We start from the raw sequence: 17,671 nt of genomic DNA, 5'->3' as shown, positions 1-17,671 counted from the left end.
CCACACGCAGGGTGGGGAACGAAGGAAGCCAGATTCAAGGGCGTGTGCCCTCCTGACCTTGCTTCATATGGACTGGTTTTCAAAAGTGAAAACAACCGGTAGATATACACAAGGAAACGAGAAAAGTGACTGAATTTGGGGGTGGCCGGGACGGTGGTAGGGAGCGGACACAGCCAGGCCTTCAGGGTGCTGGCAACGTGCTAGTTCTCACAGGCGTGCTGTCTGCCGTGTTGGATGAAAACTCCTTACGCTGCACTTTTCATTTGTACACTTTTGTGTGCATGTTACACGCACGAGTTAAAACGAGTTTTAAGGAGAGTGGGTCCAGGAACACGGGTTACGTGTGCATGCTGTCCTGACCTCCGGGGTCATTGACCCAATAACTGGGAGGGGACCTCCCTGCGGGCCACCTGGGGCTGACCCGATTCCCCTAGGTCCTGCCACTGCCTCAGGTCGGAGGTCAAGCCTGTTGCGTGGGATGGTACTTTTCCTCCTTAGTAGATGAGCACGGAACTGGTTCATATAATAAAAGCCATAGAATTCTGACTTCTGCGGTAGAGACTCTGGACAGGCTTAATATTTCGTACTCTGATAATGTTTAAAGAATCTGAAGTATTGTCAGGAAAGTCCCACAAATCCCATTGTAACCGTGTAATGGACGTGGTCTCGCCCTGTTCCCTGGATGACTTGTGCACGTAAGCCCAGTATTGGAGTATGTGCCTGACTTTGGGACCATTTCACTGCCAAGAGAAATTACTAGATTTCTAAAAATTTATTAGTACTGAGAAGGTTTTGCGCAGTAGGCAATTGAAATGCCTGAGAAGGAATTTGAATATATTCTGCTTATTATTGCAATTTAAAGTGTCGAGGGTACTTAATGAATGAAATGTACAGTCTTCGAAGGCCCTTAAAAGCTAACTATGAAGATGTGTAGATCTTACAAGTAGAAAACCAAGATCTGTGAGCCACACTTAATTGATTGGGAAAAGCTGAGCTTTGGAATGTGTAGCTTTCTGAAGCCAAACATGAAATTTAAAAAGCAAAGTACACCTAGGAAGGGTCTTTTCTAAACACAAATGCCTCCTCAAACCCAAAACAGCAAAACTCAGTGACCGTTAGAACTGTTACCCGCTGGCATTTGGGGGCGGAAATAAAATAGGTGCCCTCGCTCCGATCCTTTTCTTCTTGCTCAGCCTCCATCCTGCAGGCGCAGCCTGCCCCCAGCGGGAGTAGGACCGCAAGGGGCTATGCCCAGTCGCCCAGCACGGCTTCAGTTCACCTTTGAGTTCTTGGATATTTTATTACCCCATTTTCTCCTCCATTGGGTTATAATTTGTACATTCGTTTCCTATTGTCTGTGCCCGAGATTGCAACATCCTTGACGTTCTGCAGCCTAAAATGAATGATTCCATCCCGCACGTCACCAGCAAGAGCTTTCCTTTCCACCCTTTCAGCTCATTTACTCCCGCCTGCCTCTGTCATTGTCACACGTTCACTTTATCCATGTAGCGAAAGCCCTCAGGTCGGAGGTCAAGCCTGTTGCGTGGGATGGTACTTTTCCTCCTTAGTAGATGAGCGCGGAACTGGTTCATATAATAAAAGCCATAGAATTCTGACTTCTGCGGTAGAGACTCTGGACAGGCTTAATATTTCGCACTCTGATAATGTTTAAAGAATCTGGAGTATTGTCAGGAAAGCCCCACAAATCCCATTGTAACCGTGTAATGGACGTGGTCTCGTAAACAGGACACTGGTACCCGTCCTGTTTGCTCAGTGGGCACTCACTTCCCCCTCACCTGCCGCCCTTATCCCTCCTCCCCTGGCAATCTGGACCATTCCCTTGCTGCCTGACAACTCCCTTTCATTTCACGTTGTTTGTTTGTTTTACTTCGCTGTACAGGTGGTAAGTTCTGCCTATTTTTGTTTTCTGAAAACACCTTTCTTTTGCCTCCCTCCCAAACAGTATTTTCACTGGGTATAAAATGCTAGGTCGACAGGTGTTTTCTTTCAGTCCTTAAACACATCCATCCAGTATTTCTAGATTCCAGGATTTCTGCCCAAAGTCTTATCCTTGCTCCGCTGAAGGGAACGGGCACTTTTCTGTGGCTGATTGTGAGATTTCCTGTCGGCCGTTAGAGGTTTTCCATAATGCGCCTGGAAGAGGTTTTCTTTGAATCCGGCCCTTCTCGCCTCTCTTTCAAATAGTCCAATTACACATAGGAGCACTTTTCTTTTTTTAACCACGTCCCAGGTCCCTCATGCTATTTTCTGTATTTTTATTCTTTTTCTCCTCTCCACACTCAATCTGGATCTTGTTTATTGATCTGTAGCCCCGTTTCCTCACATAGCCCTTTACCTCGCAAAGCTGTCACACTCTGGCACAGCCTGTAAACCTCTCTCCTGATTGGCACATGACCCCAGGCACAGACGCTCTCAAAGACCCTTCTCTGGGTTTCTACTCCTGTAGGGCCTTATTCTGGTAATTCCTCACTCTCTGGTTGTCTTTAAAGTTTACACAGAGTATCTCTGAACTTTGTTCAGCTTTTTTACTTGTGTTGAAAAGGAAGCTTGGTCTTGGTGATCTGGTCCATCGGTACTGGAAGGGGAAGTCCGTGTGTCCAGTGCCCTCTTCTGATTTTACTTATTTTTCCATGTCCCCAGAGCTTGCACATTTAACACTTTTAAAGCACTCACTTGAGGAAATGGTCATCCTCCTATCGTTGAACACTCATGTTTTAATCAGTGCTCGTACCCAAGACTTTGCAATGAAGACATTCACGTACAAAGCCTTTTCTGGTGTGTGGAATCTTCTCTAGAAGTAAGTTCCCTAGTGAGCTTACTGCCTCAAGGGTATGACCTTTTCTTCAGGTAAGTGACACTGTATGGGAAAGATGAAAATCCTAACATCAAATCACCAAACAATTGATTCTAGGCATGAAAACGGCCGCTGTAATTAACTGGATTCCACTTCAGCATTTTGTTAGTACTTGAATTTATTTTTCCGTTGGATTAGTCCTGCCTTGTGCTCAGAGGAATGGCTGGAGGAACTGGGGACATGTGGCCCTGAGAAGCCTGGACATGGTGGGAGGAGAGAGACAGGCTCTGTTGTCATCTCTGTCCAGCTGGCGTGCTGTCATGCAGTTTCCTGCACGGCTCACCCTCAGAATCATCAGCCAGCCTTCACGAAGTATGGATTCCAGGTAGCGCCTGCTGAGATTTGGGTCTTGCGGGTCTGGGATGGGTCCCCTGAACATGCTGTTTTAAGGGTCTCCTCGGATGGTTCTGATTGACAGTCAGATTTAGGGGCCACTGAGGGGCTGGTTTCAGAGAGGTAAGTGTGCCATTTGCTCATTTCAGGGCAAGCAAATGAAAGGCCTGGACCCTCTGGCCCATCAGAGCCACACTTATGTGACAGATGACGGTGGTGCTGGAAGTGAAATGAAAGCCAATCACATGATCACAAACACAGTTAGAATGCCTGCTCACATGGCCCAGAGACGTGGGGGCTGTGGAGCCAGACCCCTTATCAGCTGAGGCAACTGGGTGACACCCGGGCCCCCTGAGCTATGCAGTGGCTGTGGCCAGGGCCCTGCCTAGCCTGTCACACACTTGGCAGCAGCGCTCGTTTGTTTTTTGTTTTTTGAACACGCATTCTGTCCTTGACTCCCATCAAGGACTTGGCCATCAGCCCAGTAGAGGCCCTTCTGCGGATATGGGTAAGCTGCGTTGGACGTCCTGCTGGACGGTGCACGGGGCCCCTTCCACAAATGAGCTCTGTGGAAGAGCAAGGGCAGATTCGACAAGGGGCAGAGCTTCTGATGCCACTGTCAACTGTCCCAGGCCACCCTGTACGGCTGTCCTAGACGGCGGTGAGGTGAGCTTCTCATGCCTGCAAGCTTTTCAGAAAAGGCAGAACAGGACCATTAGAGCTGCAGAGGCCGTGGTGTTGTTACAAGGGAGAGGGAACCTGAGCAGCTGCACCTTACGCTCCGACCCTATGATACGGCGATTTATATTTCAGCCCCAATTAAAGCCGAGGACACCCCTCTTGTCATGGACGGCACAGGACTCTGGGAGGGCGGTATTTGCTACTTTGGCACAGATGGAAACTTCCAGATGGCTCCTGGCTCTCATGGCTTCCTGGCTGGGACTTCTGCCACATTTGGGGTGGGCGGTGGGGCTTCCAGCCTCCTGTGATGCTCCAGGAATCAGATAATTGGCCGCCCCCCACCCATATGGCTGATTAGTCACTGTGACAGTGACAACCACATTAAGTAGCTCGAATGTGGCTAAAGAAATTGACAGGAGGCAAAGCTGGCTGAAAGCCCAGAGCGGGTTTTAGAAGCAGGATGAGAATGCAGATGTCCTCTCTCCTTCCTGCACCCCAGCCCTGACCGAGGCCACCTCTTTGCACAAGTAAGTGACCTTTAGAAAGCCAGCTGTCGTCACAAACCCTTCACGTCTCAGGGCCGCAGCACAAGACAAACGTGTTCTTGCCCAGGTTGGGTCCGAGGCAGGGCCTGGGAGGGCAGGTCAATGCTGCAGTGACCTGAAAGCCAGCCCTTCTGTGGTCCGGCTCCTCGCTCCTCTCCCCGAAATGCCTCTCCCATCGGCTGTGTTGCTACTTTCCCTCCGTACCTGCCATCTCTCATTTAGGGAGGATGGCTTCCAGCTTTCCGCTTGGGCAGGAGGACCGTTACTTACATGGTGGGTCACTGGGCCAACACTACTTCAGGCCTTTGTTACTCCAGCGATTTGAAAACCCCCACCTCTTCCTGTCTGGGGTCTAGAACTGTTTTGGGTCGTTCTTACTCCGCCAGACTCCCACTCCTGTACTCCCCACTGCATTGTGTCCCGCCTGCGTGGGACTCCGTCCTCCTCTAAGCACGTCTTTGCCTTGTAACTCCCGGTCAGACAGACAGCCTTGGCGGATACACCCACACCACTGACGTCCTACTTCCCAGAGGATGCCCCACGGACCGGCCTTCAAGCTACTGCTTTGCCCCATAAAAATCCTTGGCCGTCCGGCCGGCCCTCTGGCTGCCGGGCCACGCCCACTGATGTTGGACTTGATGCCCAGGGCTGCTCTGCTGACCGCAGCTTCTGTGGAAGGCGGCGTGGGCGTGGGCGCGGGCAGCTGTGTCACAGCAACCCCACTACGCAGCGTGACCCTGTGCGGCAGTGCGCGTGGGGGGGGGTAGGGCCTGCACTGACCCTGGGAGACTGCAGAGGTGCCAGGGGCCAACCCTGCAAGGGGTCTGCACAGCCTCTGTCAACGTCCCACATGGAAGACCACCCCGCTTGACAGGCCGTGGGGAAGAATGGAAGGAAACTGCCCTGAATAGGGACTGTTTGTCCGATGCTATGGGGCGAGGCCTCGTTCCCCCAGAGAGGAAGAGAGCTGCTTTGAGTGTAGACTGACTCGCGGGGCTCTGGACGGCTTTGCACCCTGCCTGCTGCCTGGGGGTAGTAGGGAGTAGGCCCAGATTTGTCTGTCTTCATTAGCCAAGTGACTAGGGCAGTCTAGGTGACCCAAACAGCCACACAGCGTTAAGTACTGGCCAATGCCAGGACAGGCTGACCAGGCAGAGGGTGGGGTCCTCTCAGGATGAGTAGGGCGGTGGCTGGGGGAGAGGGCCAGGTACCCTCCTCAGCAGACTAGAGTCCCCACACTAATGCCACTTCCATCTCTTAGAGGTAGCCTGCCTGGCGAGAGGGGTGTCTCTCCATCCTGCACGTCGAGCTCGGCGGTGGGTCAGCCGTGCACTGGACTCTCACACCAAGGCATGGTCCTTCCCGTCTCCCAGGCGCTCAGGGCAGCTGCACCTACTGCCTTACTGCGTTTTCCTTTTGTTTAGGTGAGGGCTTTGCAGGCATTCGATCCCCTCTCGTTTAGTGTCTGAAGATGTCCTGCAGGGGAACCCAGGAGCCTGGGTGTGTGGGGAGCTGGCGTCACTAGGAGGCCGGGACTGCACATCACTGTATTGCTGAGCCCGGGGGCAGCAAACACTTTCTTAAAGGGCTGGCTAGTACAGATTTTAGGGCTTGTGGTCATATGGCCTCTGTTTCCACTACTCTCCTCTGCCCTCAGCTGAAACACTGCCGGGAACAGCCGACAGCAACCAGACCTCCGGGAGGCCACGGGGAGGCGGTGCTGGCACACAGGCCCTGCTTGGCCAACTCCTGTTGAGACCATCAGAAGCTCCCTGTAGCTCCCCGTCTCAGGAAGGCAAGGACAGATACAGACATGGAAACGGCCAGTGATCTGAGCAAGTGACGATGGCGTCTTGCGTGTGCCTATCGAGTGAGCCGAGGTCTTTATTGACAACAGGTGCAGGTGCTGAGGTCTGGGGGACAGTTACTCTTATCCAGGCAGATGGGAGAGAAGGGGCTTGGCGTCGGTCAGGGAGCGAGGCGGAGGGTCCCAGCCCGAAGTGGGGAACGCGGTGAGGTTCTTCATTCGCATGAGGGTAGTGACCACATCTCGTGTTCCCTGAGAGGTGAGGGATCGGGACCTGGTCCTCAGTGCTCTATCTGCCGCCTGCCCTAGGTGAGCCGCACCTTCATCTCCGACACCTTGTAACTGTAGTTATACCCTTTCCCCGACTTCCAGTTGATGCCATTTGCAAAGCTCACGTGGGACCCCCCGAGGTAGCGCCCATTGAGGTTGGACACGTGGCAGTTGGAATACCACCAGGCTCCCTCGTACTGCACGGCACAGTTTCCAGCAACTCCGTCGTTATCTTGGTCTTTGGTGGAGAAAGCACTGTTGTTGTGGGACGTCAGGGAATCGCCTGCTCAGAAGAAACAGTGGGGCATTTTACACACAGTCTAGGAGGCCTTGGGTCGTAGGTCAAGCCAGACTGGTCCAGGTGTGCGTGCTGTGCACTGCACAACTCCCATGGCGCCACCCATGCGACCCCAGGGCACATGGCCCTGGTGACACGGTGACTCGACATCCCCTCGTCTGGTCTGTCCCTGCCAGCTAACAGGCATCCTCTTACTTGGTGGGGGGCCACTCACTGCCCGAGAAGTCCTACGTTCCACAGGGGAGAGTGGCGGGCACCACGGAGTGGGCGGGTGGCCCACAGAGGGGTGCTAAATGGTCATCCTTCCCCACTTTTCACCCACGATGGTAGTAAACAACAATACCACCCCCTTTGGACTTTTTACTGCATGTGTCAACTTGTCCTCAGGTACAATGAGGGCACACATGTCATCCTAACCTATGGATGAAGAAACTGTGGTGAGGTTAAGTCACCACCCAGTGTCGCCCAGGGGAGACAGAGCCAGGACAATGAGGGGGTTCTCGCTGTTTCCCTAACCCCTCTGAAGGCCAGGCCACTGCCCAGCGTGGACACGTACCAGCACTGCCCTCCACAAAGGCTCCCAGGACCAGCTTGTACTTCTCTGCCTCGCCCGCCATCTTGAATGACACGAACTTGGCAAATTGTCGATTTCCCTCAAAGTCCACGAGGTCTACACGGAGCTCGCTGGTGCCTGTTGGGGAAAGGTTTAAGGTCCCGGCAGAAGGGACCTCTGCTGCCAGGCACGGGGCATCTGGGTAAACTTTTAAGGGACGTCTGAGCTTCCAGAAAAACTCCACTGGGCACATATGCAATCCCGTGTTGAGGTAAGGACCCCTGTCTCTGAGTGTCCTCCCTGCACTTCCACATGCCAAGCCTGAAATGCCACGGGTGGTGTTCATGTGATGGAATGAAGGAATTTTCTTCTGAGAAAGTGTAAATTATCCCACAATGGCTGTTCAGCCACAAACAATAGGCCCAGAAACTGGTTGCTTTTGCAAGAATTAGCAGCCCACGAGCGGGTACCATCCAGGCTGCCGTGGGGTAGTGGGCCTATGATTTCTCAGTCACTTCAGGGCCAGCCATGAGACAGATACCGTGTAGTAGAGAACTGGGGTGAAGCCTGCGCCTCTTGGGGTGAGTGAGGCTGTGTGGGGCCTGCCACACGACCGACCTGGGAGAGGTAAGGGAGGCCTAAGGTCCCAATTTCTGGGAAAGACCAACAGCCAGAAGTGAGAGAAGGGCTAACCCAATCCTGATGGCCTCATGGTCACCTCCTACTTTCGGGCACAATTAGTTGTGAGACTGGAAGGGGTCTTCACCCCAATAATCCAACTTCCTCTCATTCTAACATTTGGTCTAAAACAACACACGTCCTAGCTTGTCACGGTTGTGACATTTCCTGGTCTCAGACTTAACCACCTGTGGGTGGGTGGGTGGAAGGAGTGGGGTCTCCCGTTGCAGGTGGCCCGGGTCTAAGGTCAGGGTTCCTACAAGCACCAAAGCCCCCGTCACTGGCCCTACCCTGGGCCGTCAGGGCATGGATGTTGTCGTTCCCCAGCCAGAACTCTCCCAGCTGACTGCCAAAGCCCTGCTTATACGCAGCCCAGTCCCGAAAGAAGTCCACGGAGCCATCACTCCTTCTCTGGAACACCTATGGGGAGCAAAAGGGCCGGGAGACGGGCCTGCTGTGGCTGCACGGGTGGGGGCACACGTGGGAGCAGCTGTGAATTAACAGAGCATCGCAGCCGAGCGCCAAGGCACGGCCGTGGGGGCCTCGCCACAGACCCCAGAGCGGTCAGATGGGGGCCCACATGGGACTAAGGCGACAAGCCCAAAGCCACACAGCGGGAAAGCGGTCAGCTTCCTCCGGGCTTCCTCCACGGCCTGGATGCGTTCCCACATGGGTTCACCCCCACCATTTCTGGTTGCCCCCATCCTCAGTGAAATGGGGGGGCCCAATCTGAGACAGAGGGGGATGGGCGTTTGACAAAGGCCACAGACCCCGTGTCCTCCCACCGGCTAGAACCTGGTCTGGGAGATCCCCAGGACAGCCACCTCCGCCCGAGGACCACATGGCCGTCCCCGACACCTCGACACTCACGGTCCAGCCCCCGCCGTCCGTGTCCATGTCACACAGCACAGTCAGGGGCCGGCAGTCGGGCAGAAAGATGGTGTGCCAGCCGCTCAGAAAGTGTCCCCTCGTGAGAAGTTCCTTGCAGGTCCGAGGTCCTGGGAACAGAACCGGGAATTGGATGACAGGATGTGCAGGGCAGGGCAGAGGCTGAGGGGTGAGGAGGACGGAGCAAGGACAGCAGGCATGTGTATGGGCCGAGGAGGACTCGAGGCCTGGGACAGAGCCCCCCACCCAGCCCACCAAGCTGTGACGGCCAAGCCCAGTCTGCTGGCCATCCCCGCCTCCCAGGACTGCCCCCACCTCGGTCCCCAGGTCTGGGCCTTTGGAGTAGGCGCTAATTTTCAGGGCATGGGACAGGAATGTCATTCCGGTCCTTCTGAAGGCAGCTGCCGGTGTCCGGGCTGAGCCTGGCCTCTGTAATGGGCTAGTGGACAGGAAGGGACAGAGACAGCCTCTGGGACTGCCGGAGGGCACCGGGGCCAGTCACCCACCTGTGTGACATTGCTCAGGCTGCCAAGATTCTCCTACAGATGGGAAGAGACAGGCAAACACACGTTAAAGGTGGGATCTTCAGGGCCTTGTCCTCAAACACAGAGCAGAAGACAGAGGCGCTTTCTAGATCTTTCCTGCACGGTGGTGATTACTACACCCCAGAAAAGCCCACACTGTCCTGGCTACCTGGAGGGCCATGGCTCTTCCTGTGCTCCTGAGAGAAACTGAGTCACTGAGTTTTTATTAACTGGCCACTCCCTACAGCTGCCCTGTGCCAAAGGGAGGGTCCCCCTCAGCTCCCCATGTCTCCAGAACGGCCTGCCTTGTCGGTGGCCATGGGATGGGAGGCTGCTATGTGGGGATTTTCTACATTTAGACACAAAGTCCGGTGGAACCTGGGCCTCTGGGACGCGACCCTTCTCAGGTTATAGGAGGAGGGTCCAGGGTTGCATTTCCCGGAGCACGTTTCTCTGATTTTTGGAATATTTTGCAAGAAAATCTATCAGGAAAGTATTTTATATTTGATAAATTGTAAATACGAGTAGACATAGCATATAAATATGTAACACTGATATACGTAGTTACAATATTCATTGATATATTTAAAGGTATATATTCTAATTTTTACACATCTTCTGTGACCAGAGCTTGTCGTTAATAATCCCGGCCACTTCTGGCCAACTTTGCGTTTTAAACATTGTCCTCATTTACTGTAGGTGCAGGGACAGAATCCAGGAGAGGACAGGAGAGGGCCCCCAGCTCAGGTGCCCAGGGCTGTGACAGGAGAGGTGGGGATGGGACAGGCTTGGGCAGGTGTGTGGACCCCCATCCCACTCCCCTCCAGAAACCTCCCCAGTAGAGGGAGGGGTTGGTCTCCCACCCCAGGGCCCATGCTCCACACCCTGGGTACCCCTGTCTATTCAGAGTCGACAGGTCACCCCCTCGGGACGTTGTGACGGGCTTACCTTTCTCTCCACGCGCACCCTTCTCTCCTGGGTCTCCTATGGAGAGAGAAGGGTCAGCACAACCCATGCGGGGAGATGGTACAGCTCAGGCCCGAACACCTGGTCAGCCAGACCAGGGCTTGTCTTGTCCCCAAACTCCTCCCACAGCTGGAGCGAGGCCGGGGCGGGGGACAGCTGGTGGGGCGCACAGACGCCCACATGTTCCTTCAGGGCCAGGGGTCAGTGCTGGGCCAAGGTAAGGATTCTGCCCTGCTCCCCCAGGGGCTCTGACACTGACCCAACCCCAGGTTGAGCTGAGTGTCCCGGGGGCCTGTTTTGGCTCCCTGGAAACGATGCTTGTCACAGCCCAGAAGTGCCCTCTCCTCGCTCTCTCTTGCCAAGCTGGGGGTCTCCCCTCTTCATCAGGTTGTTACCTTTGGGCCCCGGCGGTCCAGCCTTCCCAGGGGCTCCAGAGGGACCTCGTTCTCCTGCAAATTCCAACACACATCACTGAGCCCAGCTCCCAGACCCAGGACCCGAAACTCCAGGCTGGGAGTCGCTGTTCCTAGTTATCTTTGTGGCCGTGGCCCCCCAGGTTGGACCCTCCAGAACTAGAGGGAAGGTGCCTGGACCCCAGCCCTCACACGGCTCCCCTGTACCGCAGAGGCCAGGACCTAGAGACCAGGAGTTCATCCCAGAGAACTGGGGGCCCGTGTACCAGCTCTGCCCCACACTGAGGGAACCCGGGGACTTTTCCTAATTTCCATGGCTGCAGTGTCCCCATCGGAAGTCTGTACCTGGAAACTTTCAGGCCCAGAGCTCAGGTGACACTGCAGAGGGACATAGAATTAGGGTCCTGCCATGTCCACATAGAGCAGGGGTAGGTCAACACTATTTCTTGCCAAAACACACACAGAGCTCGATAGGTGATTAAGAGACTGGCTTCCAACTAAGGGAGTTTAGACCCCCAGGTGGATGCTGGATCTGAGCAGGACAAGACCCAAGCTTCCCACTGAGACCGCAGGGCCACTGCCCAACTGTGATATGGGTCTAACAGGGCAAGAGCTCAGGGGCCCCACCCTCACCCTGCACATACCTCTCCCTCCTGCGGTGCCCGCCTCTCCCTTGGGCCCTGTGGCCCCGGGCAGCCCCGGGCAGCCCCGGAGAATGGAGAGCTTGTCGGAGCCCTCCAGACCCAGCAGCTTCACCTCTGCAGAGAGACACGAAGGGCCAGTCAGTGCTGACCTGAGGGCCCTGGCCAGCCGGAAACAGGTTGTCCCATCCGAGGTCATCTACCACGGAGGTGACCTCAGGTCCGGGCTGATGGCGGTTGTCAAATGGGGGGCAGCCTGCTAGTGAGGTTTTCCTGCCTCTGGTGGACACTGGGCGGTGGGAGTGACACAGGCAGAGCCCTTGGAGTCCTTCCTTCCCTGGGGGACCCAGCTCCTCAGCGCTATGTGTCCTCGGGCAAGCCACTCAGCCCCTCTGGGCTCTGTCCCCTAGGCTGCCAGTGGGGATAAGAATGAGGCTGTGGGGGGGTTAGACTGGATGATGCACATTTAAAAAACCTTAGTATAAATCATGGTGTTTAGAAAGAACTTCATAAACAGTGGATGCTTTCAATAAATAGTAACATTTATAAGACTTGGGGCATTTGGGTCAACGTAGCATTGTCACCCGCATTCCTTGGGCACGTGACCAGGGGCTTCCTCAGCTGAAAGGGGTCTGTACAGGTCCCTGGAGAGGGGATGCGTTTGCTCCTAGGACACAGAGGAAATCCGTCCAGCAGAACTGGGACCAGAGATCATTCACTTCTCAGAGTTTGAGTGTGTTGACTACAAAACCAAAACAGCCGTCCAAGAGACAACTTAGTGACTACGGGCCCCCAGTGGGGCCCCAGCTGGTGCCGTCACTTGGTCTGTCTTGCCTGGTCCTCACTGGCCAGAACCAATGTAGACTTCACTTTCATAATCCTTAATGTTTGCTCATTAGAAAAGAATACTTGGCGATTTTAGACATTTAGAAAATAAGACACATTTCGGGAAGAAAATTATCAACCCTGCTATTACCAGTGAAGGGGCCCCCATGTGTGTTTCCTTCCTGACTCATTCCGGCTCTTCTCCACTGTACATGGTGGAAACAATTCCTCCTGGTCAGTCGCACCTGGACCAGGCTAGTGACAGCAGGGCACATGAGGCCCCGCAGGGTGGCTGCGGGTCCTGGGCCACAGCAACCTCCTCTGGTGGGATTGAGAAGCCCCGGGTCCAGAGTCTCCCAGGCGGGAGGGGGTGGAACCAGGCATGTGAGGCAATGGGCGAGGGACGGAGGTCTGGAGCCCTTCGGGACGATGTCACCCTTGCTCTGTCACCTCAGAGACACAGTGGGATCTGCTTGTCCCCAGAGCCAGGAAGGTCCCAGACTGAAAGTCCCACAGCACTTGGTGGGAGCTTCTGGGCCATTTCTCAGTGCCGGTGATAATGACACAAAATCTACCAGGGCGGCTCCGCCTCCTTACACAGCCTGTGCCGTGGAAAACCTGAGGAGCTCCTCCTGAAGACAGTGCTTAAAACACGCTGCCTCAAGAATAGGAAAAGAATGTTCCAAAAGGCATGGGGACTGGTACACAGCAGGTGGTCAGTGAGTGGAGGCTGTCAGTTCTCAGAACTGACCATTTTCAGGTCCTACTCACCTGGCGTCGGACTCACCTGGGCAGGTGTCAGCAGTTGAGGCTGAAGTGCACAGGAAGGTGAGGGCCAGCACAAGGGGCCCCATGGCCATGGCTGCTCGGCTCGGCTCCATCGTGCCGGTCCTGGCGGCCGAGGAGATCCGTCTTGTAGGCGCTGCACCCACCCCAACCTCTGGCTCTATTTGTCACCCTGGTGGGGACAGACGGGACGGCCACTTCCTCCCCAAGCTTGTGCCGTCACCTGAAAGTGGAGATACCTCAGAGGACGGTCTTCCACCCCCCACACCCTACTTAGTGAGCAGCCTATGTAATCAGCTTCCTCTGCAATGACCCCACTTCCCCTTGGCTGGAACACTTTCTTCCCAGCAAGAAGACGTCCCAAGGTCCAGTGTGGGGAAGGGCCCGCCTGCCTATTTGTGTCTTTAGAGAAGCCCAAGCCATTCCCCTCTGCATGCAGCGCTGACAACCTTCCCTGAGGACAGGGCTGGCAGGACCCCACTGAGGCTATTTGCATACAAAAGGTTCAAGTCTATACAAGTAGAAACTTCCGCTGGGGGTTTAGGGCGGTTAGAGGGGAGGAAGAGGAGAGCTGAACGTCTGGGGAGTGGGGGGTGGCTTTTGACTGCAATGGATGTGACCTGGGGGAGGATGTCCAGGCCAGGCCAGGATGGCTGGGGGCTGGCCCCGGGACACTGACAGACAAGTGCCAGTCCAGCCAGCACTATAAAGAGGCCAGACTGTGAACTAGACTTCAGGCTTCAGGCTGGGTGGGGGAGTGGCGGAGGTGGCACTAAATTGCCCTGGGGGCCATTTGACACCCACCCCAGCCAGGGACGACCAGGCCGACCCGGAGTCTCAATGCCCTTCCACAATCGCAGAGAACTGGTCAATCCTACAGGGAGTTCTCACCTGGGGTTGAGTCCAGTTAGAGACGGAGGTGGCAGGTCTGTGCCCCCAACCCCACCCACCAACAGCCCCTATCCAGGTGTGACATTAGAATCCTGACCTCACGTCCAACGAAACCACGTGAGGATCAAGGTTCCATCTGTTCCCTTTCAGTGTCCCTGGGGTCCGTGCGCCTGAGACCGGGACGTTCCTATCATAGGGAGGACAAGAAATTCCCCGTGTTCTCTGAGTTCTCAGCAGAGTCCTGCAACGTGAGACTCACAGAAGGAAAACAAGTTCATGAACACACTGACTTCCTGCACACACACGGGAGATGGGAGATGGGAGACGCTCAGGGAAAATGGGTAACCACCCGGAGGCTTAGAATTCAGGACTAAAACGCTCTTCCTAGGGGAGGAGGAGACGCAGGCAGTGGTTGTAGGGAAGGTGATGAGAGGGGCCTTGTGTGTGACAGTCTGTCTGCCTGTCGTGGGGACTTGTAGCTCCTGACCTGAGCTTCCCACTGAGTGCAGACAGCTCGGGACACTCACAATCGCAGTGTTGATATTTTAGCATAAAGGAATCTGTCAGTTTGGTATTTTGAGTGTTGGCTATATTTAAGAGCATTTGGTCCTATTAGAGTGACAGCCTTATAAGCTCATTGAAAATGTGAGCTTGAGTAATGGAACCAGCTAGTGACGTATGTAGAGGTCTTACCGCGCTTCCATTTTTGGAGCAGTTAAGGGACCCCTAAGTTCATGCCATGTTTATGTTATTAGATTTCCGAAAATTAGCTTATCCTCAGGAGGCTTTGTTAAAGGTAGACAACTGAAACGCTGCAGCACAGATTTGAGTATATTCATCTTCTAAATGCAATTAAAATGCTTAAAGCTGTTAAATTAACTAAGTCACTGAGTGGAACAAGAATTATTCATAGGTCCCTTGAAGGAAGTTATTAAAATTTTCCTGTTATACATAAAGTTTACAAGTCAAACTTAAATGCTTAAGGAATCATTGGACTTTTGAAGTTATAAGTTTAGTAAACTGAACAAATGACATTTAAATTAATTTTAAAAGGTGGTGACACACTGAGTGATCTTCTCCGTGCAAGAACGGATATAACACTTAGTGAGAAACACCATCGAGGAGAAACAAGCCTGCGTTGCAAGGATGGGGCACAGCTCAGCTACTGTGCCTTTGAGGGAACCACTTGTTATGGGTGGGGAAACCGAGGCCCAGAGAAGGAAAGAGGCTGCCTGGGGCCACACAGCGTGGGCCGCTGATCTCCCCACAGGCCCCTCCCTTCCTCCCACACACGCCCTCTGGCTCAGTGCAGGTCCCCGCCCTGGCCCAGGGTGAAGGGTGCAGAAGCAGGAGCTCGGCCTCTGGCCCAGTGTCCCCTTCACTCACAACCAGCACTCTAACGGCCCCTACACAGGAAGCGGACATTGCCAAGGGTCCCTCTGGAGCCGAAAGGCCACCCACATAAGCGAAGGGTTGACTCACGGACAATGATCAAAAGTTGAAGTCCTGTCGCTGGCTGCCTTACGCTGGGGGGCTGTCCTCACTCCCAAATTTCAGAATTCTGTTTCTGCTGGTACTCCAGAAGCATTCCAGGGGCCAGTGCATGGTGACTAGGCTTCACAAGCAAGCGAGAGAGGGATGTTTAATGAGCATCTGCTATGTGCCAGGGGCTGGTCTGTGCCCTGTGACACTGTGGGACACAGCAGACGGGTCTCTGTCCTCCTGGAACCGGCTCTATTGAGGGAAGACAGAAAATAAACAAATAGACAAACACATACAGAAAAATGGTGTGATCCAATCCCTGAGGAAGCAGTGTGCCCTCCAAAGGAAATACAGAGAGTATATTGTCAACAGTTCATCAGAATGCAAGACGTAAAAGCAGAACTCTCTGTGACTTCACACACAATCGTCCTAACGGGCGAAAGTGGGTGCTCCCGACCAGCACCTCTCCTCTGAGCCGCGACCCCAGGACCCACACCTCCTCCAGCCTGTGTGTGTCACCTCCCATTCATGACCCCTATCCTGAGGGTCATCTGCAGTCCAGACACTGGAGGGGAGCAGAGCATGGGGGGCGCTGCAGGGGCAACGTGGGCCCTGGTGTTCACGTGTCTCTCACCCTTTAGCCCACTTTTGGCCGGCCGTGAACATCAGCCCATGTGACACCAGGGACACTGGGGAAGGCAGCCTGGTGAGTGACCGGAAACTGTGTTGCTGAGCATTAAGACAATGGGCTGAGACTATCAGAGAGGGCGTTTTTCAAGGTCACTGCTTGCGTCGTGTATGTTTTTGCTTTCATGAACTTCCATCCTGTTTGTGCCTTTGAAGTGCGTTTCCCGTAAGCTTGGGTGTTGCTGACACCAGCTTTTCTCACCATGCTGACACTCCCTGTGCCCTCTGCTCAGCTGATTCCCAACACCGACTGCACTTGTTGGATGTGGTTGTTTTTTAGTATCTTGTGCTGCCTCTGCCTTGACTTTTGGTTCAGTCTCTTTGTATTCCATTCAGTGGTTGTCAGGAATCTCCTCGTGTATCTTTCAATGATCACTGTCCCCCTCGAGTGACTACTGCACCACTTCGCATGTCATGGATGAATCTTCCCACAATCCTTCCTACTGTGGGTGTGGGTTTTGCTGTACTATAAATCCCACCTTGAATTTTTATTATTTTTGCCTTAAAAAGTCAACTGTCTCTTCACAACCTTGTTAAATGAAGGAAGGAGTATTTGATAAACATCTTCGTATTTCCCATTCTTGCCGTCCTTCGTTTCTTCCTAAGGGTCTGCCTTTTCATCTGGCATCATCTCCCATCAGCCAGAAGAACAAACTCCCAGCTTTCTAGGAACGTGGCAACAACCTCTCACAGCTCTCACTTACCTGAAAGTGTCTTTATGTCACCTTCACTGTGGAATCATAGTTTTGCTAGAATTGTGTTCTACATTAGGAATTCTTGTCTCTCTTCATCTTAGAAATGGCGGGTTTCACTGGAGATTCATTCTATTGGTCAAATTAAGACATTTTTGGCTAATGTTTCTTCAAATATTCTTCTGCCCCATTCTTGCTGTCTCTCCTTTGGATGACCACTGTACCCTTTCGGTCTGCTTGACACCTTCCCGTTGGTAATTACAGCTGGCTTTCCTCACCTTTTTGATAACCTTTGTTTTCCATGCTTCCACTTGGGTACTGTATCAGCATGTTTTCATTCTCAGCACATTCTCATAGTCACTAATCCTTTTTTGCATTGTCCATTTATTGAATTTTTTTTTATTTATTTCAGATATTGCAATTTTTATTCCTAATATTTGCAGTTGGTTCATATTTAGACTTTCCTTATCTCTTTTGAAATCCCCCATTTCTTCAACTATTACTGTGTTTCCCTGAAAATAAGACCTAACTGGAAAACAAGCCCTAGCATGATTTTTCAGGATGAAATACACTGAACATAAGCCCTAACGCATCTTTTGGAGCCAACCTTAATATAAGGCCCAGTCTGATTTTCAGGGAAACACGGTATATCCATCCATGTTATTTAAACTATTTATCCTACTTATTTGGAGTCCTTGTCTGTGAATTCCAACATCTGAGGCACTGTTCACTTGTTTCTGTTGACCTTTTCCTCTTAATCATGGGTCACACTCTCCTTTTGTGTGTCTAGTAAGTCTTGATTCTGTGGGAGACATTGTGCCTCTGTGCTCCTCCTC

The 17,671-nt window shown here is 53.3% G+C and overlaps 1 protein-coding gene across 2 annotated transcripts; it reads right to left on the bottom strand.

Moving 5' to 3' along the window:
• Positions 1–3,642: 3,642 nt before the first annotated feature.
• FCN2 (ficolin 2) lies at positions 3,643–15,887 on the bottom strand. 2 transcript variants are annotated; one of them, XM_081065880.1, is made up of 11 exons: positions 15,457–15,887; positions 14,072–14,161; positions 13,085–13,306; positions 11,476–11,589; positions 10,814–10,867; positions 10,401–10,436; positions 9,435–9,467; positions 8,911–9,038; positions 8,331–8,460; positions 7,366–7,500; positions 3,643–6,794 (listed from the first exon to the last, which is right to left on the bottom strand). In XM_081065880.1, the coding sequence occupies exons 3-11, from the start codon at positions 13,176–13,178 to the stop codon at positions 6,547–6,549; spliced, it is 972 nt and encodes a 323-aa protein (XP_080922006.1). In that variant the 5' UTR covers positions 13,179–13,306; positions 14,072–14,161; positions 15,457–15,887; the 3' UTR covers positions 3,643–6,546. The 2 variants fall into 2 exon arrangements, with proteins under 2 accessions (XP_080922006.1, XP_080922005.1); XM_081065879.1 differs by lacking the exons at positions 14,072–14,161; positions 15,457–15,887 and having other exon boundaries at positions 13,085–13,570.
• Between the last annotated feature and the right edge of the window lie 1,784 nt (positions 15,888–17,671).

Source organism: Rhinolophus hipposideros (assembly GCF_964194185.1).
Source record: "Rhinolophus hipposideros genome assembly, chromosome: 11".
NCBI classification, from domain to species: domain Eukaryota; kingdom Metazoa; phylum Chordata; class Mammalia; order Chiroptera; family Rhinolophidae; genus Rhinolophus; species Rhinolophus hipposideros.
Note: the sequence above shows the minus strand (reverse complement) of the source record. Positions and strands in the feature narration are given on the sequence as shown.